General features: G+C 38.4%; 7 protein-coding genes across 7 annotated transcripts; 5 read left to right on the forward strand and 2 right to left on the reverse strand.

Annotated features, from left to right (window-relative positions):
* Positions 1-9,431: 9,431 nt before the first annotated feature.
* Positions 9,432-11,035, forward strand: M431DRAFT_206 (hypothetical protein; the record flags this gene model as incomplete). The annotated part of the gene is made up of 7 exons (XM_024913392.1): positions 9,432-9,571; positions 9,627-10,151; positions 10,205-10,340; positions 10,394-10,476; positions 10,536-10,700; positions 10,753-10,953; positions 11,017-11,035. The coding sequence occupies 7 exons, from the start codon at positions 9,432-9,434 to the stop codon at positions 11,033-11,035; spliced, it is 1,269 nt and encodes a 422-aa protein (XP_024779777.1).
* A 155-nt stretch (positions 11,036-11,190) lies between these two features.
* Positions 11,191-13,205, reverse strand: M431DRAFT_130500 (hypothetical protein). Its single transcript, XM_024912452.1, has 2 exons — positions 12,491-13,205; positions 11,191-12,428 (listed from the first exon to the last, which is right to left on the reverse strand). Exons 1-2 carry the CDS (start codon positions 13,154-13,156, stop codon positions 11,241-11,243), a joined length of 1,854 nt encoding a protein of 617 aa, XP_024779778.1. The 5' UTR covers positions 13,157-13,205; the 3' UTR covers positions 11,191-11,240.
* Positions 13,206-13,380: 175 nt separating this feature from the next.
* Positions 13,381-14,105, reverse strand: M431DRAFT_171763 (hypothetical protein). Its single transcript, XM_024913032.1, has one exon. The coding sequence runs from the start codon at positions 14,004-14,006 to the stop codon at positions 13,491-13,493; it is 516 nt and encodes a 171-aa protein (XP_024779779.1). The 5' UTR covers positions 14,007-14,105; the 3' UTR covers positions 13,381-13,490.
* An 873-nt stretch (positions 14,106-14,978) lies between these two features.
* Positions 14,979-16,970, forward strand: M431DRAFT_103290 (hypothetical protein). The gene is made up of 4 exons (XM_024911515.1): positions 14,979-15,325; positions 15,390-16,163; positions 16,219-16,563; positions 16,612-16,970. Exons 1-4 carry the CDS (start codon positions 15,031-15,033, stop codon positions 16,749-16,751), a joined length of 1,554 nt encoding a protein of 517 aa, XP_024779780.1. The 5' UTR covers positions 14,979-15,030; the 3' UTR covers positions 16,752-16,970.
* Positions 16,971-18,289: 1,319 nt separating this feature from the next.
* On the forward strand, positions 18,290-19,206 carry M431DRAFT_476639 (hypothetical protein; the record flags this gene model as incomplete). Its single annotated transcript, XM_024915481.1, has 2 exons — positions 18,290-18,741; positions 18,777-19,206. 2 exons carry the CDS (start codon positions 18,290-18,292, stop codon positions 19,204-19,206), a joined length of 882 nt encoding a protein of 293 aa, XP_024779781.1.
* Positions 19,207-19,800: 594 nt separating this feature from the next.
* On the forward strand, positions 19,801-21,141 carry M431DRAFT_536795 (hypothetical protein; the record flags this gene model as incomplete). The annotated part of the gene is made up of 2 exons (XM_024921005.1): positions 19,801-19,875; positions 20,271-21,141. The coding sequence occupies 2 exons, from the start codon at positions 19,801-19,803 to the stop codon at positions 21,102-21,104; spliced, it is 909 nt and encodes a 302-aa protein (XP_024779782.1). The 3' UTR covers positions 21,105-21,141.
* A 422-nt stretch (positions 21,142-21,563) lies between these two features.
* On the forward strand, positions 21,564-23,266 carry M431DRAFT_476642 (hypothetical protein; the record flags this gene model as incomplete). The annotated part of the gene is made up of 5 exons (XM_024915482.1): positions 21,564-21,828; positions 21,937-22,130; positions 22,160-22,710; positions 22,861-22,987; positions 23,048-23,266. The coding sequence occupies 5 exons, from the start codon at positions 21,564-21,566 to the stop codon at positions 23,264-23,266; spliced, it is 1,356 nt and encodes a 451-aa protein (XP_024779783.1).
* Between the last annotated feature and the right edge of the window lie 524 nt (positions 23,267-23,790).

Genomic DNA, 23,790 nt, shown 5'->3' on the forward strand with positions numbered 1-23,790 from the left:
ATTATTGTTTTATTACTGCAAACTTATTCTGACTAATTAAATACTATAGCTATGAAAATCGAGTGTGGGGCTTTTCCTTATGGAATGAGTGGGACGAGGCTTCGAAGTAAATTTATAACTATTATTAATATATAACTATACTAACTTACTATATTCAGCCTCGAAACAGAAATCCTGGGGCGAATGAGCCCCCCTCCTCTCAGCTCCCATTCCGCCTCTCCCCCTCCTCCCAGCAACAATTCCTCCTCCCCACCACCATCCGCCGAAAATGTATAAGTGTGACGAACCGGTGCCTATATGTTAGTATAGGTTAGCTGTTCCTAAGGGACAAACCTTAGAGTAGTTCTATAGTTTATGTTAGCGGAGCGATTAGGTCGGTAACGGGCAATCTTATTACTAGCTGTGGAGAGAAGTGTCTGAGTGTTTAATCTAAATGCTATTATATTAATAACAACTGGCTATCTAAGTATTTTAATAAGTAATATAAAGTAAACTTATATATCTAGTTAATCTAGACTAGATTATTAAAGGATTTAATAATCCTACCTTAGATTATTAAAATTCCTAATAATCTAGCTTATAGATTATTAAATTATTAAATAATCTGATAATCTGTATTTAATTAGTTAGTTAGTCCGGTGTTTATTTATAACTGTTTAACCTATAGGCCTATTATTACAACTATAAAAGCTAGGTTGTAATATAATATCCCCCTCCTGTTAGTCTTATCCTTAAGACCTTACTATAAATAGTACATTCCCCACTTACTTATTAATAGGCGCTCTTTATCTAATATTTATTATTTTATACAGTAACTTACTTAACTATAATAGACTGTGTTTTTAAAACTTTATATCCTAAAACTTAGAAGCGGAAGAGTTTATTTAAATCTATTTTTAAAGGTACTAATAAAATAGATAAGCGTTATTCCTTCTATATTTTAAAGGGATTTAATAAGTATTTATTATCTTTAGATAATTCTTTATAATATTTAAATTATATATAACTAAATAAATTATACTATAACGTAAGAGGTCTAACTATTAATTAATTAGATTAGGTATTTACTTAATATTTCCGTTTAGAGGATAAGCTTAAATCTACTAAGGATACTTTAGCTAAGTTAGCTGTAAAGGTTTCTTAATTACGAAAATAAAAGAAAATTTAATATAAGCGAATACGTTATACTATTACATAGGGTATTACCGATTTAAATAAGTTAAATAAGGTTAAGTATAAGGAGGCGGAGGCTGCTTATTAGGCTGCTACAACGCAGTCGGTAAAGGGTTCTTCTAAAGTTATCCCCGCTTCTTTAAAACTAGTAGATTATTTAAGGATATTATTAATAGATCCTAAGCTAGTGCAATTCCTAGGCTTTAATAAAGTTTTTCCACTAGTGCTATTAAGTTCTTAAAATACTTAATAAGTTCTTATATTTCTTCTTTTTTTTCCCCTTTTTCTTATTATACCCTATAGCATTACTTACCGTCTTCTCCTGTCTTTATTACATTAATATCTTTTACCTTATATTCTTTTTCCTCTCCTTTAATAATAATTTCATCCTAAATAAACCTTCTAGTTTTTTTATTAATTTATACTTTTTCTAATAGAAAAATATAAAATATTAAATATATATATTTTCTGCGTTTTTCCTATTATTCTAGAAGTTTAAGTTTATAGTTTACTTCCCCAATTTTTCTTAAAATTTTATAAAGTCTAAGTTTTTTAAAATTAAGTTTATTACTTACCCTATTTATTTTAATATTTACTTATTTATTTCCTTATATATATTAGTATAACTAAACTATATCCCCTTCCTAAAGGGTTAGTCCTTTAATCCTATTTCTATCTATATATTTAATTATCCTTTATTAAACAAATTTAAATTATTATCGTAGTTTATTATATAATTTAATTATATCTTCTACTTTAATTATAGCTTTTTTAATATTTTCCTTTTACCTTAGCAGTTAGTAGGCTTTAGATTTAAATTTATAGTTTAGGAAGAATAGTAATTTACTAGTTAATTTTGATTTTATGCTATTATATGCAAGTTATATAACAGGGAGTAGTTCTACCTAATTATTTTATTTAAAATTAATATAATAGCGTAAATAGGTCTTAATTATTTAGTTAATTCTTTCCGTCTATCTATCTATTTATAAATAGTAGGCCGTGCTGGCCTTATAATTTATTCCTAGTCTAGCTGTAAGTATTTTCTAAAATTTAAATATAAATATATTTCCTTTATTAAAGATTATATCTCCTGGTAGTCTATGGCTGCTTATAACGTATTTTATTATTATATAGGCTAGTTCTTCTGCATTGCTGGCTTCTTTAAAGAGTATAAAGTAGGCTATTTTTATAAGTTTATTAACTATTATAAAGATACTATTGTAGAGTACCTTTGTAACTGGTTTTTTTAAAGAAGGTAGCTTAGTAATTAAATTAAATAAGATTAATTCCTATAGTTATTGTAGTATAGGTAATAGTTATAGTCGTCTATATGGTTTATATTTAGAACTTTTAGCTTATTTATATATTATATATTCTAATATAACCTTTTATACCTATTTTTTAATACCTTTAAATTTAAAGTATTATATAATTTATTATATAGTTTTTCTAATTCCACGGTATCCGTTAAGTTTATATACATATACTAATTTTACTACTTTATTTTATAAGTCTTCTAGTACTTAGATAAGTCTATCTAATATTAGGTATTTAATATTTATAAAAATACCTTTTAAGTATTATTTATTTTCCTAATTTTTAATATATTCCTTTATATTATTAATAATCAGGTTATTTATCTTAATTTAGTATAAGGTATTAATTAATTAAATAACTAGGTCTTTATACTAATTTTTCTCTAGTATTTATACCTTAACCTTTAGTATTTTTTAAAAGTAGTTTAGGCATTTATTAAATACGTTAGCGTATTTGTTATTTAATCCGCTATAGTATTTAATAATAAGCTTAAATTTAAAAAGTTACTTATAATACTTAACTTATCTACGGGATAGTTCTTATATTATTATAAAGTAAGTAATATTCCGGTAGTCCGTAAGGATTATTACTAAGAATCGGCTTCCTTTATAGTAATATCTTTAATATTATTTACTAAGCGCTTAATATATAGCTAGAAATTCCTTATTATAGATAAGGTATCTAAGTTTTAATTTATATAGTTTCTTAGAAAAATAGGTAATAGGCCTAAGTCTTTTCTTTTTTATATTATTTAGTTAGCTAAATACTCCTCTAATTACGTAATCTAAGGCGTTGGTTTTAATTGTAATAGGTTTATTTAGGTTAAATATTATAAGTACTAGTATACTTATAAGGGCTTATTTAAGGTAGTTAAAAGCTATTTAAGTATTTTATATAAGTTTAAATTTAACGTCTTTCTTTATTAAGTTTATAAGTAATATAGTAATTTTTAAGAAGTCCTTAATAAAGCATTAGTAGTAATTAATAAGTCCTAAGAAGCTTTATACCTACTTAACGTTTTATAGCAGTTCTTAATTATTAATTACCTTAAGTTTCTTAGGGTTTATTTAGACTTTGCCTAGGGTAATAATATATCCTAGGAATATAACCCTTTATATATAAAAGTTATATTTTTTAGGTTTTACTAGGAGTTTATTATTTTAGAGTATTTATAATACCTTTTTAATATATTTCTTATATTCTTCTAAGTTCTTAAAGTAAATAAGGATATTATTAAGGTATATAATAATAAAATAATCTACGTAGTTTTATAATATATAGTTAATTATTTTTTAGAATATTACTAGGGCGTTTATAAGTCTAAAAGGTATTACCTGGTATTTGTAAAGTTTATATTTAATACAGAAGGCGGTTTTCTATTTATTACCTTTTTTAATTTAAATAAGGTTATATACTCCTTTAAGGTTTAATAAAGTAAAGATATTAGCTTCTATAAGCCGATCTTTAATTTCCGAAATTAGGGGTAGCAGCGTAATATCTTTCTTAGTTATTACGTTTAATTATTAGTAGTTTATAATAAGTTAAAGTTTACTATTCTTTTTAGGTATAAATATAACTAGATATTCTGCTAAGGATTTAGAAGGTTTAATATAGCCCTTCTTTAGCTAGTTTTTAATTTATTTATTAAGTATCTTAAGTTTAGTAGTACTTAGGTTATAGATTTTATTAAATGTTAGGACTTTATTATTTATAAGCTTAATCTTATAATCCTATTAGCTATATTTTAGTAGTCTAATATTTAGTTTTTTATTAAAGACTAGTATATACTAAAGGTTTATTAGTATATTCTTTAAACGTTCTAGTATTTATTAGTCTTAGTAGTATAATTCCTTAACCTTCTGAATAATTAAGTTAAGAAATTTAAGCTATTTTTTCTTTAGTTTTTTAATATATTTAATTATCCTTAGGAGCTTCTTTAGCTCCTTAAATTATATTTATTTTATAGCTTTTTCTTTTTCTATGTATTTTTTTATTTCTTAGTTTAATACAGGGGTTACTAATTTTATTATCAGGGATATTATAGTATTTTATTAATCCTCTTAATTTAGTTATAGTATATTTTTAAAATTAATTAGTTTAGGATAAGTTTACTATTTTACCTAGCCTTTAATTTAGTTAATATTAGGGTTATATAATTTAAGCTAGTTATATTCTAAAAGTATATTATATATTATAATATTTATAATATTAAATTTAAATATATTTTTAATTTTACTAAACTAAATTATAAGGTAATTAGTCTTATAGTTAATAATTCTGTTATTATATATAAATTATTATTTCTTAATGCTTATAAGGGTATATAGTTTCTCCTTTTTATAATAGTTTAACTATAAGTAGTTAATTAATTAAAATATAATATAGCTTATTATAGCTCTGGAGCTTATGTAGACTATAATTAGTTTATTATTTAACTATCCGTTTACTAGGAATTTCCATAATTTTTTTCCTCCTGTTATAGTATTTAAGTTATAATAGGTTATATTATCAACGCTATTATAATAATTATTACTATAAAGGTTAATATTAATATCATCTAAGTCTAAGGTAATCTATCCTGGTTCTTTACTTTAAATATTATAGCGTTTACACTAGGTATATCTAGGCTTAGGTATATATCTAGTAGTAAGCTTATAGTATTTCCAAAGGTTATTTTAGCTAATTCCTTATAGTTTATTATTATTACTATACTTTATAAGGTTAAATCTTTACTATTCTAAGTTATAGGTAACGTATATAAAGGCGCGGCGTTAATAATAGTGCCTTTTATAATAATCCTTATTATAAAGCGTAAATTCTTTTTATTTATATTCTACAGCTCCGTAGTCCTTATATTATTCTTAGAGTTTAAGTATAATATATTATTTATATAATAGTAATTTATAGTTAATAATATTAGCTTTATTATATTAGTTTATAAGCAGGATATTATTAATAAAGTAGATGGTTAATTTTAATACCTTGGCTATTAGGTATTTATCTGCGTTAGTCTTAATATATTATTAAAACTGGTTTCCGAGTACTTAGGTTCTATCGTAGGCAGTGTATAGATTAATCTATTTAATCTTACTTTATTATTTAAAGAGCTCCTTTAGTATAGGGCTTACTAGTAGGGCAGTATCTAAAAGACTATTAAGTTTATCTTTAGGGCTATTTATATAATATTAATTATTATAGATAATTTAGTCTGGATTATTTACTTAGGCTTTTAGTTCCTCTAAGGGTTCCTATTTACAAAGATATCCTAGCCCCTAAGGTTCTTAGGATTTACAGTTTTTATATAGTTTAGTAATATTAAGGTCTATATATTCTATATTATAGTTCTATATTATAGTATTTTAAAGATTATTATTATATTAGCGTATGTTTTCTTATTATTCTTATTTATAAATAACTTCTTTTTTATCTTTGAAGTTAGGCTAATCTTCTTATTTTATTATTCTATTGTTACCTAAATATAGTTAAGTAGTTGTATTTATATTATTAAGGGCTTATTAAACTAGTGTTCTAATATAGTTTATACCTTCTTAGTACTGTTTACGGTTTATAAGTGCAATATATTAGCATTTAATCTCTGCTATGTTTTCTTAGGTGACTTCCTTAAGCGTATTTAGGGTTTATACGTGCTTAGGTCTTTTAGGGGATTATTTAAAACCTTATTTATCGCTAAGGTACGTCTAGTATTAATTATTATAATATACTAAAAAGTGCAGTATGTTATAGTTTACTAAGGGTTATATAGTATTAATAACTTAGTTTTCCTTAAGTTCTAGGATAGGCGTAAATTTCTTATTTTTTTTTTTTTTAAGTGCTTAATAGTATTTTTTTATATATCCTTTTTTTCTACAGTTGTAGTATTTAATATTCTTACGTTATACTTTAATAATACTAAGGTCTATTAGTCCTAGTTACCTATTATTTAAAGAAGTAATGTAGTTATTTTACTTTTTTCCTTAGTTAGCTTAGTATTTTTAATTTTGCTTAGGTTAAATATTATAGAAGTTTCTAGTTTTTTCTTACTTCCGTTTTTTTTATTATTCCTAATTATAATTATTAATCTTAATAGCTTTTTAAGTATAGTTAATAAAAGTTATCTTTTTATAGTTAATTTTAAAAAGTTTATCCTTTACTTTAGGTTTTACACTATTATAGTAAACTTCCTTTTTTATTTCCTTAGTTTAGTTAACTTTAGTTAATAGGCGTAGGAAGGTTAACGTATACTTATTTAGTAATCCTTTTTAGGTAATAAAATAAAGTTCTTATTCAGCCTTTTATTATTTATTTATAATATTAAAAAACTTTCTAAGTTATACCTAAAATTTTATATACTTAGTGTAAATTTCTTTAGTTTGCGATTTAAGCTTTTTTATATTAATCCTGCTTTTTTTATAATTTTATATAATAGGTTAAAACTATATTTTAGCATCTTTAGTAAAGCAGCTTCCTATAAAAGTAACTTTATCTTTATTATCTTTTAGGGTACATAGGAAATATCTAAAATAGGTTATAAGTTTTAAAAAGAACTTATTTATTTTACGTAAATCTTTATTAAAGGGTTCGGGCTTTATTAATTTAAAAACCTTACCTTTCTCCCTTTTATTACTTTAAAGGTCCTAAAGCTGGGTTTAAAGAGCTTTAAACTTAGTCTTTATTTTATTATAATTAGCTTAAGAGACTATATTTTTAGTTAGTGCATCTTTAAGCTTAATATTATTATCTAAATAATTATTTAAAGCTTAGCTTTTGTAATTAGTATTATTTTTAGGTATATTAAATATTAGTATTTACGTTTTTTACTAAAATTTTTTATTACCCATAGGTCTAAGGTAACCGTCTAAATAAAAGTTATTATTATATAATAAACTAGTGCTTATATATTAGTATAGGTTAGCTATTTCTAAAGGATAAACCTTAAAATAGTTTTATAGTTTATATTAGCAAAGTAATTTGGTTGGTAATAGGTAATCTTATTACTAGCTGTAGAGAGAAATATCTAAGTATTTAATTTAAATACTATTATATTAATAATAACTAGCTATTTAAGTATTTTAATAAGTAATATAAAGTAAACTTATATATCTAGTTAATCTAGACTAGATTATTAAAGGATTTAATAATCCTGCCTTAGATTATTAGAATTCCTAATGATCTAGCTTATGGATTATTGAATTATTAAATAATCTAATGATCCGTGTCTGATTGGTTGGTCGGTCCGGCGTTTATCCGTGACCGTCTAACCTGTAGGCCTATTGTCGCGACCATAAGAGCCAGGTCGTGACAGTAAGCTTATATTATATATATATATAGTCTATATAATAGCTTATTAGGAAAATAGGACAATGGAGCGTTGCTCGGAGCCTCCTGTTGAAGTAGAGTAAGCTTACATTATATGTTTATATAACATATAACGGCTAATTAGGAAAATAGGCTAGTGGAGAGATGCTCGGAGCCCCTTATTCCCAAAGCTGCTCCCAGCTGGAAGAACAAAATGTGAGTCATTTTAACTACAATTTATTATTTTATAATTATACTAATTATATTACAGATCCCCCTACATATACCATGGGCTGATGTGTGCCGGGGTCACATCAACAATAGCTGTATCGGTGCATTACTTCATTACACAGAAAATAAGCTGTTAATCCAGTACCCCAGCGACTGCGTACGGTTCAAGTATCACAAGGAGATCTGAGGGAAGCCTTTTTGTTTTAGTACCTTAGTAGCAAATACCTAGCTGTTCAAATTGTGTACTACTTTTCCTACTATTACTACTATCACTGCTATCACTACTATCAGCTACTCTCAGCTACTATTAATATTTCATTACAGTATCTACTACTATCGCTCCCTTCTTTTTAGTATCTGCTACTTTAATTCTATGTAATATAGATGCTATAAGACTTTCGTGGGACCGTTATTACTAGGAGCAAGTGATAAGCACCCGACAGAATTCTTCGTTCATCAAAGCCCAGGTACTAGACGACGCCGAAACGGTATCCGCGTTGTCAAAAAAAAAAAAAAAAAAAGGCGTAAGTGATAGCGCTGATTGATCAAAAAGTAAGAGATTCACCTCTCCAAATCCTTCCATCTACTCAACTAAATCTACATGTAGCTTTATTAGCAGCGCTCTGCCGGGCATGCAAGCGAGGGGAGCAAATTAAGCGAGTCAACTCATTGAAGCTTGGTACGGCATCAAGTCAATATTGGGGCACATAAAGACAGATACTTCTATGTACAGATCAAGTCTACTAAAGCTCTGTTTCTCAATCAGGTCCGATCTAGAGAGCAAGACAAGTGATGCTGCAATCACCAATGAAATGGCCTCCCTCGCCAAAATTGGCACCCCACACAGCACGCCCAAGTCGCTTGTTATACAGACAAGATAGCGAAAATAGCTACTGTCGATATTGATGTAGTGTATGTATGTAGGCTGAGGTAACTGTAAGTCATCGTATCTCCGATTTCCTCACGGACATTCCACCCTCTCCGATGAAAGAAAGCCTGGAGTGTCTTCTAGCTCTCTGCCACACTAAATCCACCAATTTCAGTAGCTCAGTCGCAAGTGTTGATAGCGCCATGTGGGGTAGCGATGTTGGCGAGCTGGACAAGATGATTGGTCATGTCTCTGGCATGTCGGTGTCAGATCCATTTACGTCACATCATCTTTCTTGCCTCGTCTGATGAAGATGATGGAGCTTGAGTAGTAAACACATGATGGCAGTTGTGTGGAGTTGCTACAGCCATGGGCCTTCCAGTCATCACTTGTATTAAATGACATACGGCTTTCAGTAATTATGAAGATGAAATCCTCTTTGTGAGAGACACACTCTACTAGCTGTTAGAGCGATTCACAGCGCTGACAACCTGCAATACGCATCGCTTTGCTTAGCTCCTATCAAGTCAATACTGCCGCCAAGATGCTGTCACAACGAGCCCTATCCAACATTCAGCCCAACGACATCAAAAGTATCATGGGCAGAGGTTCATCGAATGTCTACGACGTGCATACCAATCCATCGGGAATAGTGTCTCTGGGGGTGGCAGAGAACAGATTGATGTAAGACTATGCACACTGGATACACTGTATTGTCCTTTTCTTATCTGTATCATAGGCACGACGAAATAGCCTCGCACATCAACTCTCACTTGTCTATCACCAAGCGGTCCCTCACATATGGCGACGGCTCTGTTGGCTCAGACCAATTACGCCAAAGTATCGCCAGTTTCATGAATAACACAGCTTTCCGCCCTAGAAAGCCCCTTGAACTGAAGCAAGTCACAGTCCTCGCAGGCGTATCTTCGGTAATCGACTGCCTTGCCTTCTGCCTCTGCGAATCTGGCGAAGGAATATTACTCGGTCGTCCGACGTACGTGGGATTCATCAGTGATATGGTAAACCGTGCGGGCGTCAAACCGGTTCTCGTCGATTTTGAGCGTCAGCCAAAGCCCACTCACCCCACGTCACTGGAGGCTGTCAAGTGCTATGAAGATGCCTTGGTCCAGTCCATTCAGAACGGGACACCTGTGAGAGCACTGCTGCTGTGCCATCCGCATAACCCCTTTGGAGTATGCTATGAGCCCCATGTGCTTGAAGCGTACCTCAAGCTATGCGCAAAGTACAAGATACAGTTGATCAGGTGGGTGAAACATTTGGCGAAAGTACACCGAGCACTTGCTGAGTATGTTCCAGTGACGAGGTGTATGCCAATTCCATCTTTGCGAGCACAGACTTTCCCACTCCACCAACGTTCACTTCTATCCTCACCTTTGACGTTGAGAAATACATCGACCCATCTCTTGTTCATTGTCTCTATGGTATGAGCAAGGTAAGCTGTCATCCTCCCGCCTGCTACGGCTCTGTCTCTAAAGATCCTCCTAGGATTTCTGCTCTAATGGGATCAGACTTGGTGCCTTTGTATCTCAGGCAAACCCCGAGTTGCATGCTGCCATGCGTGCGGTATCGTGAGTATTTTGCACACACACTTTTGCAGGCTACATGCACTAAGATGGTGACTTTGCAGGAAATTCGCGTGGCCATCGTCTTTGGCCGACACAGCATGGTGTGGCATTTTGAACGATGCTGACTTTCTAAGCACTTATTTCGATACACTCATCAAAAGATTATCCGCTGCTTATGAGCATTGCATTGCGCTCTTGAAGCAGCACGACATACCATATGTGCCAGCGTAAGTCTGCAATTGAGCATCGCCAATTTTACAGCTTTCTGACTGGTGTTAGGCACGCTGGGCCGTTTGTTTGGGTCGACTTATCGAAACACCTCTCCTCTTCTACAGTAGAGGCCGAGCGGGAGTTGGCGTGGAGAATGATTGACAACAAGGTTTGGATAGCTACTGGAGAAGCATATCGCTCAGAACGACCGGGGTGGTTCCGGATCACTTTTGCTGTTGACGAGGCTGAGCTTGAGCTGGGCATTCAGAGGTCAGTAGAGATGATGGTGTCTGCGAGAATGACTTTGCTAACGTTTTTTCCGTAACAGAGTAGTAAAATCTTTAAATTGTAAGAGGAAAGAAGAAAATGATCATATTTGATGAGATGCACAAAAAGTATGAGAGAAGGACTGCAGTAGATCTTCGGCACAAGATATGCCTCGTAAGATCTCACAAGTTACAAGATAGCGTAATAGTAGCTATAGAATCAGTTACAATAGAGAGGCAAGATAAATTGATCAACATTTAAGTTTATTAAGATAATCAGTAATGCCGATGTCAGATTGATTCATCTCGAGGTAACGATGATGCTTCCAGCGATTGGATCCAGTCACGAAGACCCGTCACATCAACGTCAGCAACAGCCAAATTATCGTAAAAGTCAAACTGAACAGAGGCCATGTTTCCTCGTTTATCCTGTCTCCAGGCAGCTCGCGCAATTATGCACAAAGTAACGTCTTCATGGTCAAGATTTGCAGTTGGTCTTAGGTAGTAGGCCACCCATTTATCGCTCTCGTCTTTTGGTTGAAGCAGTGGAAGAATTCTCGAATGCAAAAGACCAGTGGTATTGTAAGTGGGTTTCATGGCGTAGTTTGACTGAAGATCAGCTCGTAGCTGCAGATGGTATATGTTTTCGAGCGTATTTGCAAATGCGCTGCCATCGAGTAGTCCTTGTTGCCCACATTGACGAAGCTTTTGAATTGTCCATGTCTGCCACTCTCTAGAGTAGCAGCGGCGAAAGCCGAGATATAACAAAAGCGAGATGTTTATATCGACATTTTCGCTGTCTTGTAGAGTCGCGGCAGTCAATCCTTCAGCGATGCGCAGATTTTGATAGACGTAGTGGAAAGCACACAGCGCATTGCGATCAAGGTCATGTCCATTAGAAAGCATGGAAAAGCTACACGCCATGTAATTATTGTAAAGTGCAGCACTGAGAGCTGAATAACTGCTTTGGAAGAAGAGAGGTTCCGGAGGGATGGAAAGCTCGTCCAGTGGTTCGCCACAATCCGGCAATATTGCCAAAGGTTCCGAACATCCATCAAATGTTAAAAGCGAGTTGACCCTCCAATACAGCAAATCCATCTGGAAACGCGACAGAGCTTCTGAGGTTGGTCGCGAAGATTTGCTAGACCATGGGCCCCAAATAATGTTGTCAAGATGGTTAAACCTGGAAATGATCTGGACAAGTTCAACCCGTTCGCTGGAGACTGAGCGACGGACGGATCCTTCAGAAGATGAATCAGGGACACCCATATAATTGCAAGCATCAAACGAGTCTTTCTGGATGGATGGTTGTGAATATGGCACGATACTCTGAGCAAGGAAGTCCAGCTTTGCAATTGTGGCGTGCAATGCCTCATAGCTAGCAGGATACGGTGACATATCCGGCGAGAGATTTGGTCTTAGAAGCTGCCCAGCTGCTTTTAGATGCAATGCAGCAGGCTTGATATGATTCATGATGCACTAATAATCGGTCAGTATGTCAGCCAAGTGGGCATCTCGAATAAGTAGCAAAAGAATCTTACCTCGCAATATGCAAGCAACACACCGGCGACAATGGCCGGTTGCATATTAGTACATCCATGCTTCTTCGTCTGTGACTCCATCAGACTCAGGGTTTCTCCGTATGAGCGCAGTCCAGAGACTTTGGATTGCATCATGCTTTCAGCGGTCAATTCTGAGGCCGAGAGAAGGTAGGCTTGATGGATTCCTCCAATGGCCAAGACTGCTTCAAAGACCAAGTCATTTCCCCACGCCATGCTGCCAACGTGATCCCGCCAGAAGGTGATGTGCTCCAGGTCAAAGAGCCGCGGCGCGGTGCTTGTTACAAAGTGGTGGTAAAAGGCGAGTTCAGAGCGGTGCCTTGTCCTTGGAGAGGGTGGTATCGGTGCTGAAAAAGGTGATCGCGGAGACGGTAAATATCTAGCAGACTCTGGCGAAGATGAAGCCGTGCGCTCAATACTGGAAACTGAGGTTGATTCCGTCTCTGCCTCTGTGCATGGCGGTGTCTTGATCCCTGGTTTTGGAGATGGGACGGATCTCTTTTTCTGGTAGCCGTCGCAGATGACATTGGCTTTGATGCATCTTTTGCATATTGGCTTGAGTTCGTCGCATTTCACTCGTCGTTTCCGGCATGTTTGGCATCCAGTTTTAACCCGAATGTTCTTATAACAGAGTATACTGTTTTCCATTGTACAAAACACACGCAATACAAGTATTTATGGGTATTGAAGGTTCATGTTATTTGGCTTGGGCAAGATGCTCTTTTTACGAAGTGGAAAAGAGAGGATATGACAGGGTGCTAGATAAGGACTGTAGTCTTGTTTGAAGAGGGCGTCCAATCAATCAGACTTTATCTCGAACAGTGGCTTACGCAGAGCCAGTGGGGCAATCATGCGCTATTGTTCATAACTTGGGGTATGATGGACCAAGATTCCGTCTAGTTATAGATGCAACTTGGAGAAATAAGTCTACCAATCCACTATAGAGTCAACTACACTGTCCTAGCATCTGGTGGTTGATCGTCTAAACAGGACCAAAGCGAGGCTCCTCCTCGTGCGCTTCCGCTTTTGGTGGCAAAACAATGCCATTCAACATCCTCTTTGTCCAAATATGCTGTGCAGCTCCAAAGTCCACTTTCTGATCCAGCGTTCCGGCCTTGACACTTGTCCATTCGGGTTTCGCTGGATCGAAATGCCAGAGTCGAACGCCACAGTTGGAGCAGAAGACGCCTCCTCGGATTCCGCCCGATTCTGTTCTGCGCTCAAAGTTCCGAAGTTGGTGAAGCATTCTGGGGTTCTCCATCTTGACGCCTGTAGACGGAACAACCAGAGTCAAAGCAAACGCGGATCCGGTCTGGCGCTGGCATTCGTGACAGTAACACACGTTGAGCGAGTGTGGTTCCGAGGTGATGTTATAGACAACGGGATCCTCGGGACATTGGCAGCGGCCTGTCAGAGGTGGTTTTGGTAGTCGCCCTGACAAATTATCGGTTGGCGGTTTGGCAGAAACATCATTGTTGTTGTTGCAAGAAGGCAGCATAATGATTATAATGTCACAAGTATAGACTTGTTTTGAGTCAACAGTAGTAAAGCTGCAAATTGTGCACAGGCTGAAATTATTTATTTAAGAGGATACGCGTGATGATCCCTCTTCTTTTTAATAATCCCTGCCTCCAGGATCTTTTCCCTTTGCAACACATCAAGCACAGCTGAAGCGCCTCGAAGCCAATCTCAACCAGACGCTCAAGCAGCACAGAGATGATCTTGGTATTATGGTCCAGTTATTTCGAGTCATGGAGTTGTGGGGTAGCGACGGTAGCGAGCTGTTTTCCATTATTCGCCTCCAGATCGCTAAAATCGCCACCCCACCCTGTAATGCGGTGTGAAGATCAGTCGGGCTGAGTTTCACAACTTGATTGATGTCTCAGATTACGTCCCCGACGATAAGGACATGCATTTCTCAGGGTGCCGGGACTCTTTATCTATATAGACTGTCTGTTATAGACATTGTAGTGATTAAATTGGCGATTGACCTATCTATCATAATGGGCGCTATCCAGTCCGTGGCTACCAACTTATGGCACTGCTGGTATAAGTAAAAAGAAATCCCGCCGTTCGGCTACAGAGATTTGCGTGTCTTTCATGAATTTGATGGAGATATTAATGTTTAGATACCCAGTGATACTTGCCCTATTAGTTTACATTGCGTGGTTGTAGCCCCTGGCTCATGTATGCCTAGATGCTACATGACGATACACAAAAACAAGATAGCTCTTCAAAATATTTATTTGCGTGTTCTTACGTGCTCCAGAGCTACAGGTTCCCAATATCTGCCAAAAAGAAACACTATTACGATGCTGTGAATGGCCCGTCCCGTTTCTTACTCCTAATGATCCACTCACAGGAAGGGATCACTGAATTGTCTTAGACAAGACCTCACTCTCATAATTTCAGGGCAGCCTTTGACTAATATCAGTGCTACCTTGTCTTGTGCAACTCAGCCGTGCCACAATTTATCCCCTCATTTTCTTTGACATTGCGTTTGGATCTCGCGATTCGATACCATGGCAGCACTTTTGCATGGAGAAGAGAAAGAAGCGCCTCCGGATGACAGCGTCGTCGTTACAGAAGCCGTTGAGATGAATGTTGTGACAAGCGCTCCGGGTACTGTCTTGGATACAGTCAATGCAAAGTATACCGAAGATGAATACAGGCGTGTTCTCAAAAAGATTGATCGCATTCTGCTGCCGCTCATGTGGCTATGCTACGGTACCCAACAGGCAGATAAAACGGCTGTCTCTACGCAAGCAACGTTTGGAATGATAAGTGACATCAGATTGGTCGGTCAGCAATTATCGTGTGAGTGGTATTCATAACAAGCCTACAGTATGTGGCTATAAATGCTAATGACGTCTCTTAATAGGGTTGACGACCGCGTTCTATATTGCCTATCTCGTAGGCGAACCTCCTGGCAACTACTTGATGCAGCGATTCAGCGTGAATAAGATACTATTTATCTGCATGTTTTGTTGGGGCGTCGTTGTCCTCTGCATCGCATTTGTTCAAGATTTTGCCCAAACTGTAGCACTGCGATCCTTGCAAGGCCTTTTCGAATGCACAATTTCCCCTGCTTTTCTTCTCATCACAGCTTCTTTCTACATCAGCCAAGAGCATACCATGCGATCCATCATTTGGACAACGGCCAACAGTGGCTTTGATATTATAGCGCAGTTGGTCATGTACGGAATTGGAAACGCTGCCAAAAGACATGGAAGCGCTTTTGGCTCATGGCGATGGATCAGCATTTTTCTGGGGTCATGGACGATACTCCTATCGTTTGTAGCCCTGATCTTTGTAGGAACACCTAACGAAGTTAGATGGTTATCCAAAAAGGAGAAACACATCGTTGCTACCAGAGTTGCCAATAACCAGACTGGATCTGACGGTCACCATTCATGGTGTTGGGACCAAGTCCAAGACGCTTTCAAAGACCCTCAGACTTACTTCTTCTTTTTCACAGTTATTGCTGCCGGGATACCCTTTGGCGGAACGGCGGCATTTGGCAATCTCGTTTTTGTATCGTTTGGGTTTACTAACTTGGAGACGATAGTCAAAGGCATCATTCCATTGGATCTTTTAACTATTGCGTGGTTGTTACTGGGCGGATTCTGGTCGCTGAAGAAGCCTCAAACTAGATGTGAGATCGTGATTGCCTCTTGATAACCAAACTTCTGCTAAGCAAAATGCCTTAGTTTACCTCATGATAGCCTCAACTATCCCGTCATTTATCGGCCTGTTGACTTTGGGACTCTTGCCCAAGGAAGGCTTATTATGGACTCGATGGGGTCTCTATCTGATGATGGCAACAGGGAGACTACCGGCGACGCTAATCTGGACATTGCTACCATCCAATGTTGCCGGGAGAACTAAAAAGTCCGTCACCAGCGCCATTATTTTCATTGCAGTGTGCATTGGCAATGCTATTGGGTCTCAGACGTTTCGCGCTGAATGGGCACCCAGATATGTCCCTGCACTTGTCATATGTGGCATCATGTACGCAGCGCAGGGTATTCTCTTTGTCCTGTGGCGATTACACTGTAAGTTTTTCTTGTATGACAATGTTCATCCGCTAACGTGACGGTAAGATGTATCTCAGAACAGACGACGGGCTAAGAAGGTCGCGGAACTAGGAATGACGCCAGAAGAATCGGAGTACCAAGGTAAAATTAACGGAGAGTCTGATATCACAGATTGGCAGAACATTCATTTCAGATATAATTTGTAGGAGACGTGTTATTTAGAGGCAAGGATTGCGTGATCTGGTTAGAATCTTGTCTCTCCTCAAGAACTAACAGACTACAACACCAACTCATTCTACGGCTACGTTATACCAAATACAATCCTCGTATCTAGCGAGTAAGATGTCACTCAAAACTTTTATACTACATGAACCTAGTCCCTAATAGACTTTACAAAGGTTAGTATGCAATAATTACATCTATTCTTGTTGCCAGTTCAACTACTTCACTCAGCTCAATATGATACATCGTCGCCTACCCATAGTTGAGGCAGCAATATGTTTACGAATCCATAAGTCTTGCAATCCTAATACGTATCCCCTACAATACAGATACGTAGACCGTGCCCCTCAGCAAGATGACACTTGTGGCTTCACTCGTGATTACTGAACGCTATATGATGATTACTGAACGACGAAAGTGGGTTTTGCACTGTGCTCGTACTGTCTCCCATAGATGATGAAGAGTGCTGTATATATTGCTATCCCAAAAGTGCGAACTGTATCTTAGACAACTCGTCTGTGGTCTGCCTCGGTAATCTCGAAGAGCCCTCTATTGATCCAACAAGATTACCAATCCACACATTCTCCGAAGGCACGCGGTTTAGAAGAATTCTTCGTGACCCCGGATCAGCGTATTGCGATATTACAAAAAGGGTTTCAAAGGGTGTGGTAATTGTGATAACTGAATGGATCGCGGATATCATTATATCATTAAAGTGAAGAGATTTGTGGTGTTGACGAAAGTGAGAGAGATGTGTATTAGTATAGCTTCAACATTCAACTTAGGTGGGGTGAGTGATGAATAAAGAGTAGAAGATCATTATCTTTCACACTCTGCAGTATATAAAAGTAGCCTTACAGCAAAGGTTATTAGTCAGTAGGTGCTAGTAAATGTCCACGTAATACTAAGGAGTGCTTGTTTCTTACCAAAGATCCTACCCTCATCCACTCTGGCCCTTTTGAGGAGTGATAGGCAGCGATACACGTAATGGACATTGTAGTTATCTATACCAGCCTATGCTTGGCGGACACAACAGGCACCAGGCTCTCCGACCTATGTATAGAATGATGAAACTGTTTAGTAATCTTAAAAGAGAGTTGTTAACGGCAACCAGGGCTGCACGGCTAGTAAGGTCAATTCTCAACTGCTATAGTGGTAGCACATTACTTCCCCCGTAGCCGAGACTCAGTTCCAATGGATGATTACCCCAACACTTGCTATTAAGTTTTGGCTCAAATGTTTCCGACGTGCATTGGAGAGTATACTAATCACCCAAGCAGGCCAAACAGATGGCGGGGGTGGCTTCTCAAATCGTCAAAGCTGGAGACAGTCGTTGATCCGCTCAACTAATGTTGTTGAGCACTCGTGTTGTATAAATACAATGTCAGAGACATGGCACCAGGCGAATCGTTTCTCATCACTACCCATCAGAATCTTACCATAGGCTTTAAACTCACAGATACTTTGAACGTCAAACCCGCAACCTTGTCAAGTATATACTGCTACAACAATCAGTCTCACAATGACTCCAATTCTCATCACTGGCGCCACGGGGTCCACTGGACGCACTACAATCAAGTATCTGTTGCAGAAAGGTCTTTCTGTGCGTGCATTTGTCCACAAGGAGGATGATCGCTCGCGCCAACTTGAAGCTCAAGGCGCTGAAGTCGTCGTTGGAAATCTCCTTGATTTGCGTTCGGTCCGACGCGCATTCAAGGACGTCAAGAGAGCTTATTTTGTGTATCCTGTACAGCCAGGGCTCATCGAGGTCACTACTATCTTTGCTCAGGCGGCTAAAGAGGCCAAAGCCGAATACATTGTCAACATGTCTCAAATCGTTGCAAGATCGGAAGTCCCTAGCAATGCTTCCCTTAATCACTGGCTTTCGGAGCGGGTTTTTGATTGGGCTGGCACGCCTGTCACGCATTTGCAACCAACGATTTTCCATGAATGGCTTGTCTATGCCGGCAAAGTGTTAGGGACGAAGATCGCTTCGCCGTTCCTTTTAGCCCAACGGGCAAATTTGCCTCAGTCTCTACTGATGACATAGGAGAGTTGACCGCCACGCTGCTTGAGAACCCGGCCGGCCATGAGGGACAGTCATACCCCCTCGCTGGCCCTACAGAGCTGACGCCGCCCGAGATTGCCGATGTTCTCTCGAAGCACCTTGGAAGGAAAATTCGCTTCGAGCAAGTCAAGGCCAGCGTCTTGATTCGGTCATTCTCGCCCGTTGATATTCCGTACCTGGAGCAACATTTCGACACAGCGGGAGAGATGCATCGTGATGGTCTTATGGCTGGTACTAATGATTTGTTTGAGAAGATTATTGGCCACCCACCGCAGAGCACGGATGAGTTTGTGGCGCAGAACAAATCGATCTGGGAGAACAACGGGGAGGAGTTTACGGTGCATAATAAATCTTCCTGGAAGAAAGAGTAGGATGGGTGGGCAAAACTCAATAGGACCGTCAAGAAATAGTTTATAGTCATACGCTATCTAAGCTCAATCAACTGTATGTGTGTCACAACACAAGGAGGACTTGGAAGACACCTTGACACGAGTCCTAAGAATGAGTAGTAGGGTATAGATTACAGGCTAAGGTTATAAGAATATAAATCGATTAGAAACAAGTCCCATCAGTTATAGATATTGTAATAGCAAATGGTTCTTCAACTATGGCACACCCTAATGAAACCATCCTATTGACTCTGAGCACCTTTTAAGCTCTGATAGAACTTGCCAAATCACATCTAAAGTCAATAAACTCCTTCAGATATTTCAGCCTTTCCTCTGGTTTCAACTCTATCCCGTTCAACACTTCAAGAGTATCGCTAAAAATGATCTAGCTTTCCCCAGACTTGAATAAAGTTGGCATTTGTGACCCGACCAAGGCGAGCAAATGCCCGCTTCATTGCTTCAGGATTCGCAATCATATTTGCATCGTTGTCCGTAATGGCAATCCCCACAATCGGATCTCTGTTTTGGTTCACCAATTTTGTCGTCAAGATACTCGCTTTGATGCAGTAAATGATCATGGCAGCAAGGCCAGCTGCGAGTGCGGTAGCGACGCTGGATCCTGTCTCGCACTCGACGTCACCAACACGTTTGGTAAGTCTTTCTCTAGCGTGTAGACTGCGGTTCGCAACCACTTCAACGCCTAGCAAGACATACGTGATGCCAACGTCTGCAGTCCATTTGAAAGTAGTTCCATCTGCCGCTGCAGCGCCAATGCGGAAGAAATGGCCGGGCCATGGACCGCTAGGATAGTCTAGCTCTGTAAATTTCCCATCATTAGGCGCTGAGCAAAACATGAGCACTTTTCTGTCAACGGCCTTGAATTTCTCGAATTAGAAAATCTTTTTCTTCGATCCAGTAAGATGGGGGGTCAAAGAATGCCTGCGCTGCATAGTCTGCGTCGATATTTCTCTTTCTGTTTGCATTAAGATGTGTCCTGAGCCGTATTTGAGAATTCTTCCCTTGATGGGCACGGCGGTGATCTTGAGACAATATCCATCGACCTATACGAGACAGGAGGCGAAAAAGGCAGCGGTTTTCATTTCTTCAACACCACGCCAAATCATTACCATCGAGCGGAAGTTCTTCAACGAACTGGAGCAATCGATGTTACCTGCAAACTTGAGAAAGTCATTCATGGAGCTCTCTCTCCAGAAAGCGATCGTTATGCGAGTCTAATCGTCATGCAGTGGTTTATTCAACCCAAAGGCTCGCGCAGGATTTCTGAGTCAACTATCAAGCTCTTGTTCGAGCCCAACTCAGCCGATGGTGACATTGAAGTGGAAGACATAGTATTTCAAGACACATACAGCTTAATGCCGACACATCAAGAAGAAACAATAACCAAAGGCATCGAAGCCACTGTCGGCATACAACAGTTTGCCAATCTCGGCCTCACTGCCAAGTGGGACAAGTCGACAACTTCAACATTGTCCAACGCCATTACTTTGAGCGGTGCAATGCGTGTTATTAATAACAGACCCTCCAACCGCGTCGCAACGTGGACTCTCTCGGAGAACCCCTTGCAACCCTTGGGCATTCCCGCCTCGCTCAAGGTCGCTGTGCTTGTGTCTAGACAAGACCGGCAGAAATTCCTATGCAGAGTTAATTTCGTTTGTCGCACAGATCTCAAGACGGCTATACAAGGATGCTTCAACAAGATACCAAAGGACGACCCTATTATCTTTCAACCAAACCCTCGTGACAAAGGTGCAGGCTCGAATAAAAACGTCACATACGGCCATGATGAGTTGAGTAGCGTCCATCTAAATGACCTCTGCAGCGTCACATTTAGAACGCTTATGACGAATGGCAAGGCTTGAGGATAGCTTATCCGTCTAAGTAGTGCCTAAATGTCTGCCTAGTATTCAATTCAGCGTGAATAATACATTAGCTAGCGTGCCAAACGGAGATCAGAAAAAGCGAGACTGCAAAATGGATAAGTGCATACATTCAGCAACATGGGCACCCAATCAGCTCAATAAGTAGCCCACGCGTTTGTAGAGGAAAGCCTGTTCAGCCAACACCTGAATTTTACAATATAGCTATAATAGCAGCTACTAGAGAAAAATAATTATGGTAGCAGCTATTAAAGAAATATATATATAGTAGTAGATACTAGCGAAACTAAAGCTATAGTAGCAGATACCCAAAAAAACAGGCTTATAATTTAACGCATGGGTTTTCAAAATCCCCTCGCTCAAAAGGTTGATGTCCACCAGGAAGCTCCTAATAGGATAACCACACTCATCTCTGCTGTCAAATACCCTCCAATCGTTAAAATGTTGCTCTCAAAAGGTCTTCCGATCAACCAAGACAGTATAATGTGGAATGCACTTTCCAGAGCTGTTGCATTGAATCAGCACGAGACCATTGAAATTCTGATCAATCGTGACCCTAAATCCGATTTGGAATGCGTTGTTGGACAGTATACTGGAGAGGAAGCCTTGATGGGATACACAGCTCTCCAACTTGCCTGCTACTGGTATGATTCGAAATGTGTCAAGCTTCTCGTAGATGCTGGGGCCAATGTAGGTTTCCGGAATAGTAAGGGCGAAGACGCACTCAATATCTTGTTGGGTGGAAATTAAGGCTCCAAAGAAGCAGAAGAGTGTTTTAGACTACTGCTGTTTAGCCGCAACAGTATTAATGCAGGCTATGTCAACGAGAAGCGACAGACTCGACTCCATTTCATTCAAAGAGGTACAAGAGTTCCAACCGTCGAGCTACTGGCCGCAGCCATGGCCCCAATCGACACTCAGGATGAAGATGAATATACGCCACTGGCTATCGCCGTCAGAGAGGGGAACTCTGGCGTTGCAAGGCATTTTGTTGAGCGTGGGACCAAAGTCAACATATTCAGTCCCAAATTCGGCAGCATCTTACATATAGCGTCGCTAATGGCGATTTGAGCCTTGTTAAATTTCTCGTTGATGCTGGGGCCGATCGCGAAGCGATTGATCCCAAGTACGGCAAATCATTATTATACACGGCACTCGATATTAGAGATGACTGGAGACTTAGGAGAATGGTCAGGTATCTTGCGGTTGAAGCCAAAGCACCTATCAACAAATTTGGTGGTGAGCTGGGGTATCCTATCATTTGCGCGGCGAATTCGGTCGAATACCCTGTTACGCCTATCACAGTTGTCAAGTTCCTCATCCGGTGTAAGGCTGAAGTAAATGTCGCTGACAGCCAAGGCAGAACCGCGCTACATTTTGCATGTGTATCAGCATCTCTGGAGCGTATGAATGCCTTGGTAGAGACCGGTGCGAATGTTGACACAAAAGACAAGTTTGGTCGATTGCCGATGCACTTTGCGGCGGGAACGGATTCAACGGATTCAACGAATATCGTCGCATATCTTTTAGACCAGTATAAAGACATGGATATTAATGTGGCAGACCAAGATGGCTGGACTCCTCTGATGTGAGCAGCAAGATCAGGCTCTGCGAATACCATCACGACGTTGGTTGAGCGAGGTGCCGACGTATGGGTTCGAGGTCGTGGAATTGGCGCCGGAGGAGAGTGGTCAGCATTGAAGTTGATGAACTTTACAGACAATAACACAGACTTGAGACATTTGCTGGAACCCAATGAGCGTGCCAGAGTAACCTCTGAGGGCATAGAGGAGGAGTGGGATGATAACTTCCATGAGATTAAGCCGGGGGATAGGAAACCCTATGGTTGTGACAGCTGTTTTATGGTAAGCGAGCCGCCTCGTTTTTTGAGCTGAACCAGATGATAACAACATCATGACATAAAGGACATTGTAGGTCGCCAATGGCAATGCGTCGAGTGCCCAGTTGACTCTTCGCTTTGCTTCGAATGTTTCGATCACCGATCCGACTTGCACGATCTGACACACACCTTTCGGGTTATTGAGCCATTATATCGTAAAGAAGACTCGAAGGGCGATGAAGGTGCAGCGGCTGAGGCGAAGAATTCTGATGGCGAAGATTTTGACCTCGACGGGGATTACTAAGATGCCAATTATGTATTACTCGATATTCAGCTGGTATAAGGTGCCCTTGAATTGCAAAGGCCAAGCGTGTTTGACGAGACTGCACAATAGAAGCTAGATGGAGGAATGTTCGCATGCCGTTGAAGTGTGAAATGCCATACGTCTTTGGCGAGATTGCCAATAAAAGCCAGATGAAAGAGGGCTATTACACCGAGGCTTTCAAATAGACCATCATTATTAGCTGATAAAAGCACTACTAGCTGGTAGTAGTGATGGTAGCTGATAGCAGCTCATTTCTCGTGACATCACACGACTGTCAATATTAGTATACATTCGACGACACTGACTTCTTTGCGTGATAACTTCTGTATGCGTTTCCTCTCGCGACCTTTGTATCTATATATTGCACCACAACTTTATGCAAAACTGTTGAAGCACTGTGGTATATCACTCATTTTGTAATCATAGTATAAAATTCGATGCGCCTTCACAAACAAAGCTCGTGAACAAATGTCGCGGCCAACACTGTATGCTCGAAGCATATG

This window comes from Trichoderma harzianum, assembly GCF_003025095.1.
Source record: "Trichoderma harzianum CBS 226.95 unplaced genomic scaffold M431scaffold_1, whole genome shotgun sequence".
Lineage (NCBI taxonomy): Eukaryota > Fungi > Ascomycota > Sordariomycetes > Hypocreales > Hypocreaceae > Trichoderma > Trichoderma harzianum.

What these genes read in the sequence shown, in the direction of transcription:
- M431DRAFT_130500 (XM_024912452.1), bottom strand. Translation starts at nt 13,156, where the DNA reads ATGGAAAACAGTATACTCTGTTATAAGAACATTCGGGTTAAAACTGGA. An exon ending in TGTTGCTTGCATATTGCGAG is followed by an intron (nt 12,429 to 12,490) that starts GTAAGATTCTTT and finishes ACCGATTATTAG; the next exon opens with TGCATCATGAATCATATCAA.
- M431DRAFT_171763 (XM_024913032.1), bottom strand. Translation starts at nt 14,006, where the DNA reads ATGCTGCCTTCTTGCAACAACAACAATGATGTTTCTGCCAAACCGCCA.
- M431DRAFT_103290 (XM_024911515.1), top strand. Translation starts at nt 15,031, where the DNA reads ATGGCAGCACTTTTGCATGGAGAAGAGAAAGAAGCGCCTCCGGATGAC. An exon ending in GGTCGGTCAGCAATTATCGT is followed by an intron (nt 15,326 to 15,389) that starts GTGAGTGGTATT and finishes GTCTCTTAATAG; the next exon opens with GGTTGACGACCGCGTTCTAT. An exon ending in GAAGAAGCCTCAAACTAGAT is followed by an intron (nt 16,164 to 16,218) that starts GTGAGATCGTGA and finishes AAAATGCCTTAG; the next exon opens with TTTACCTCATGATAGCCTCA.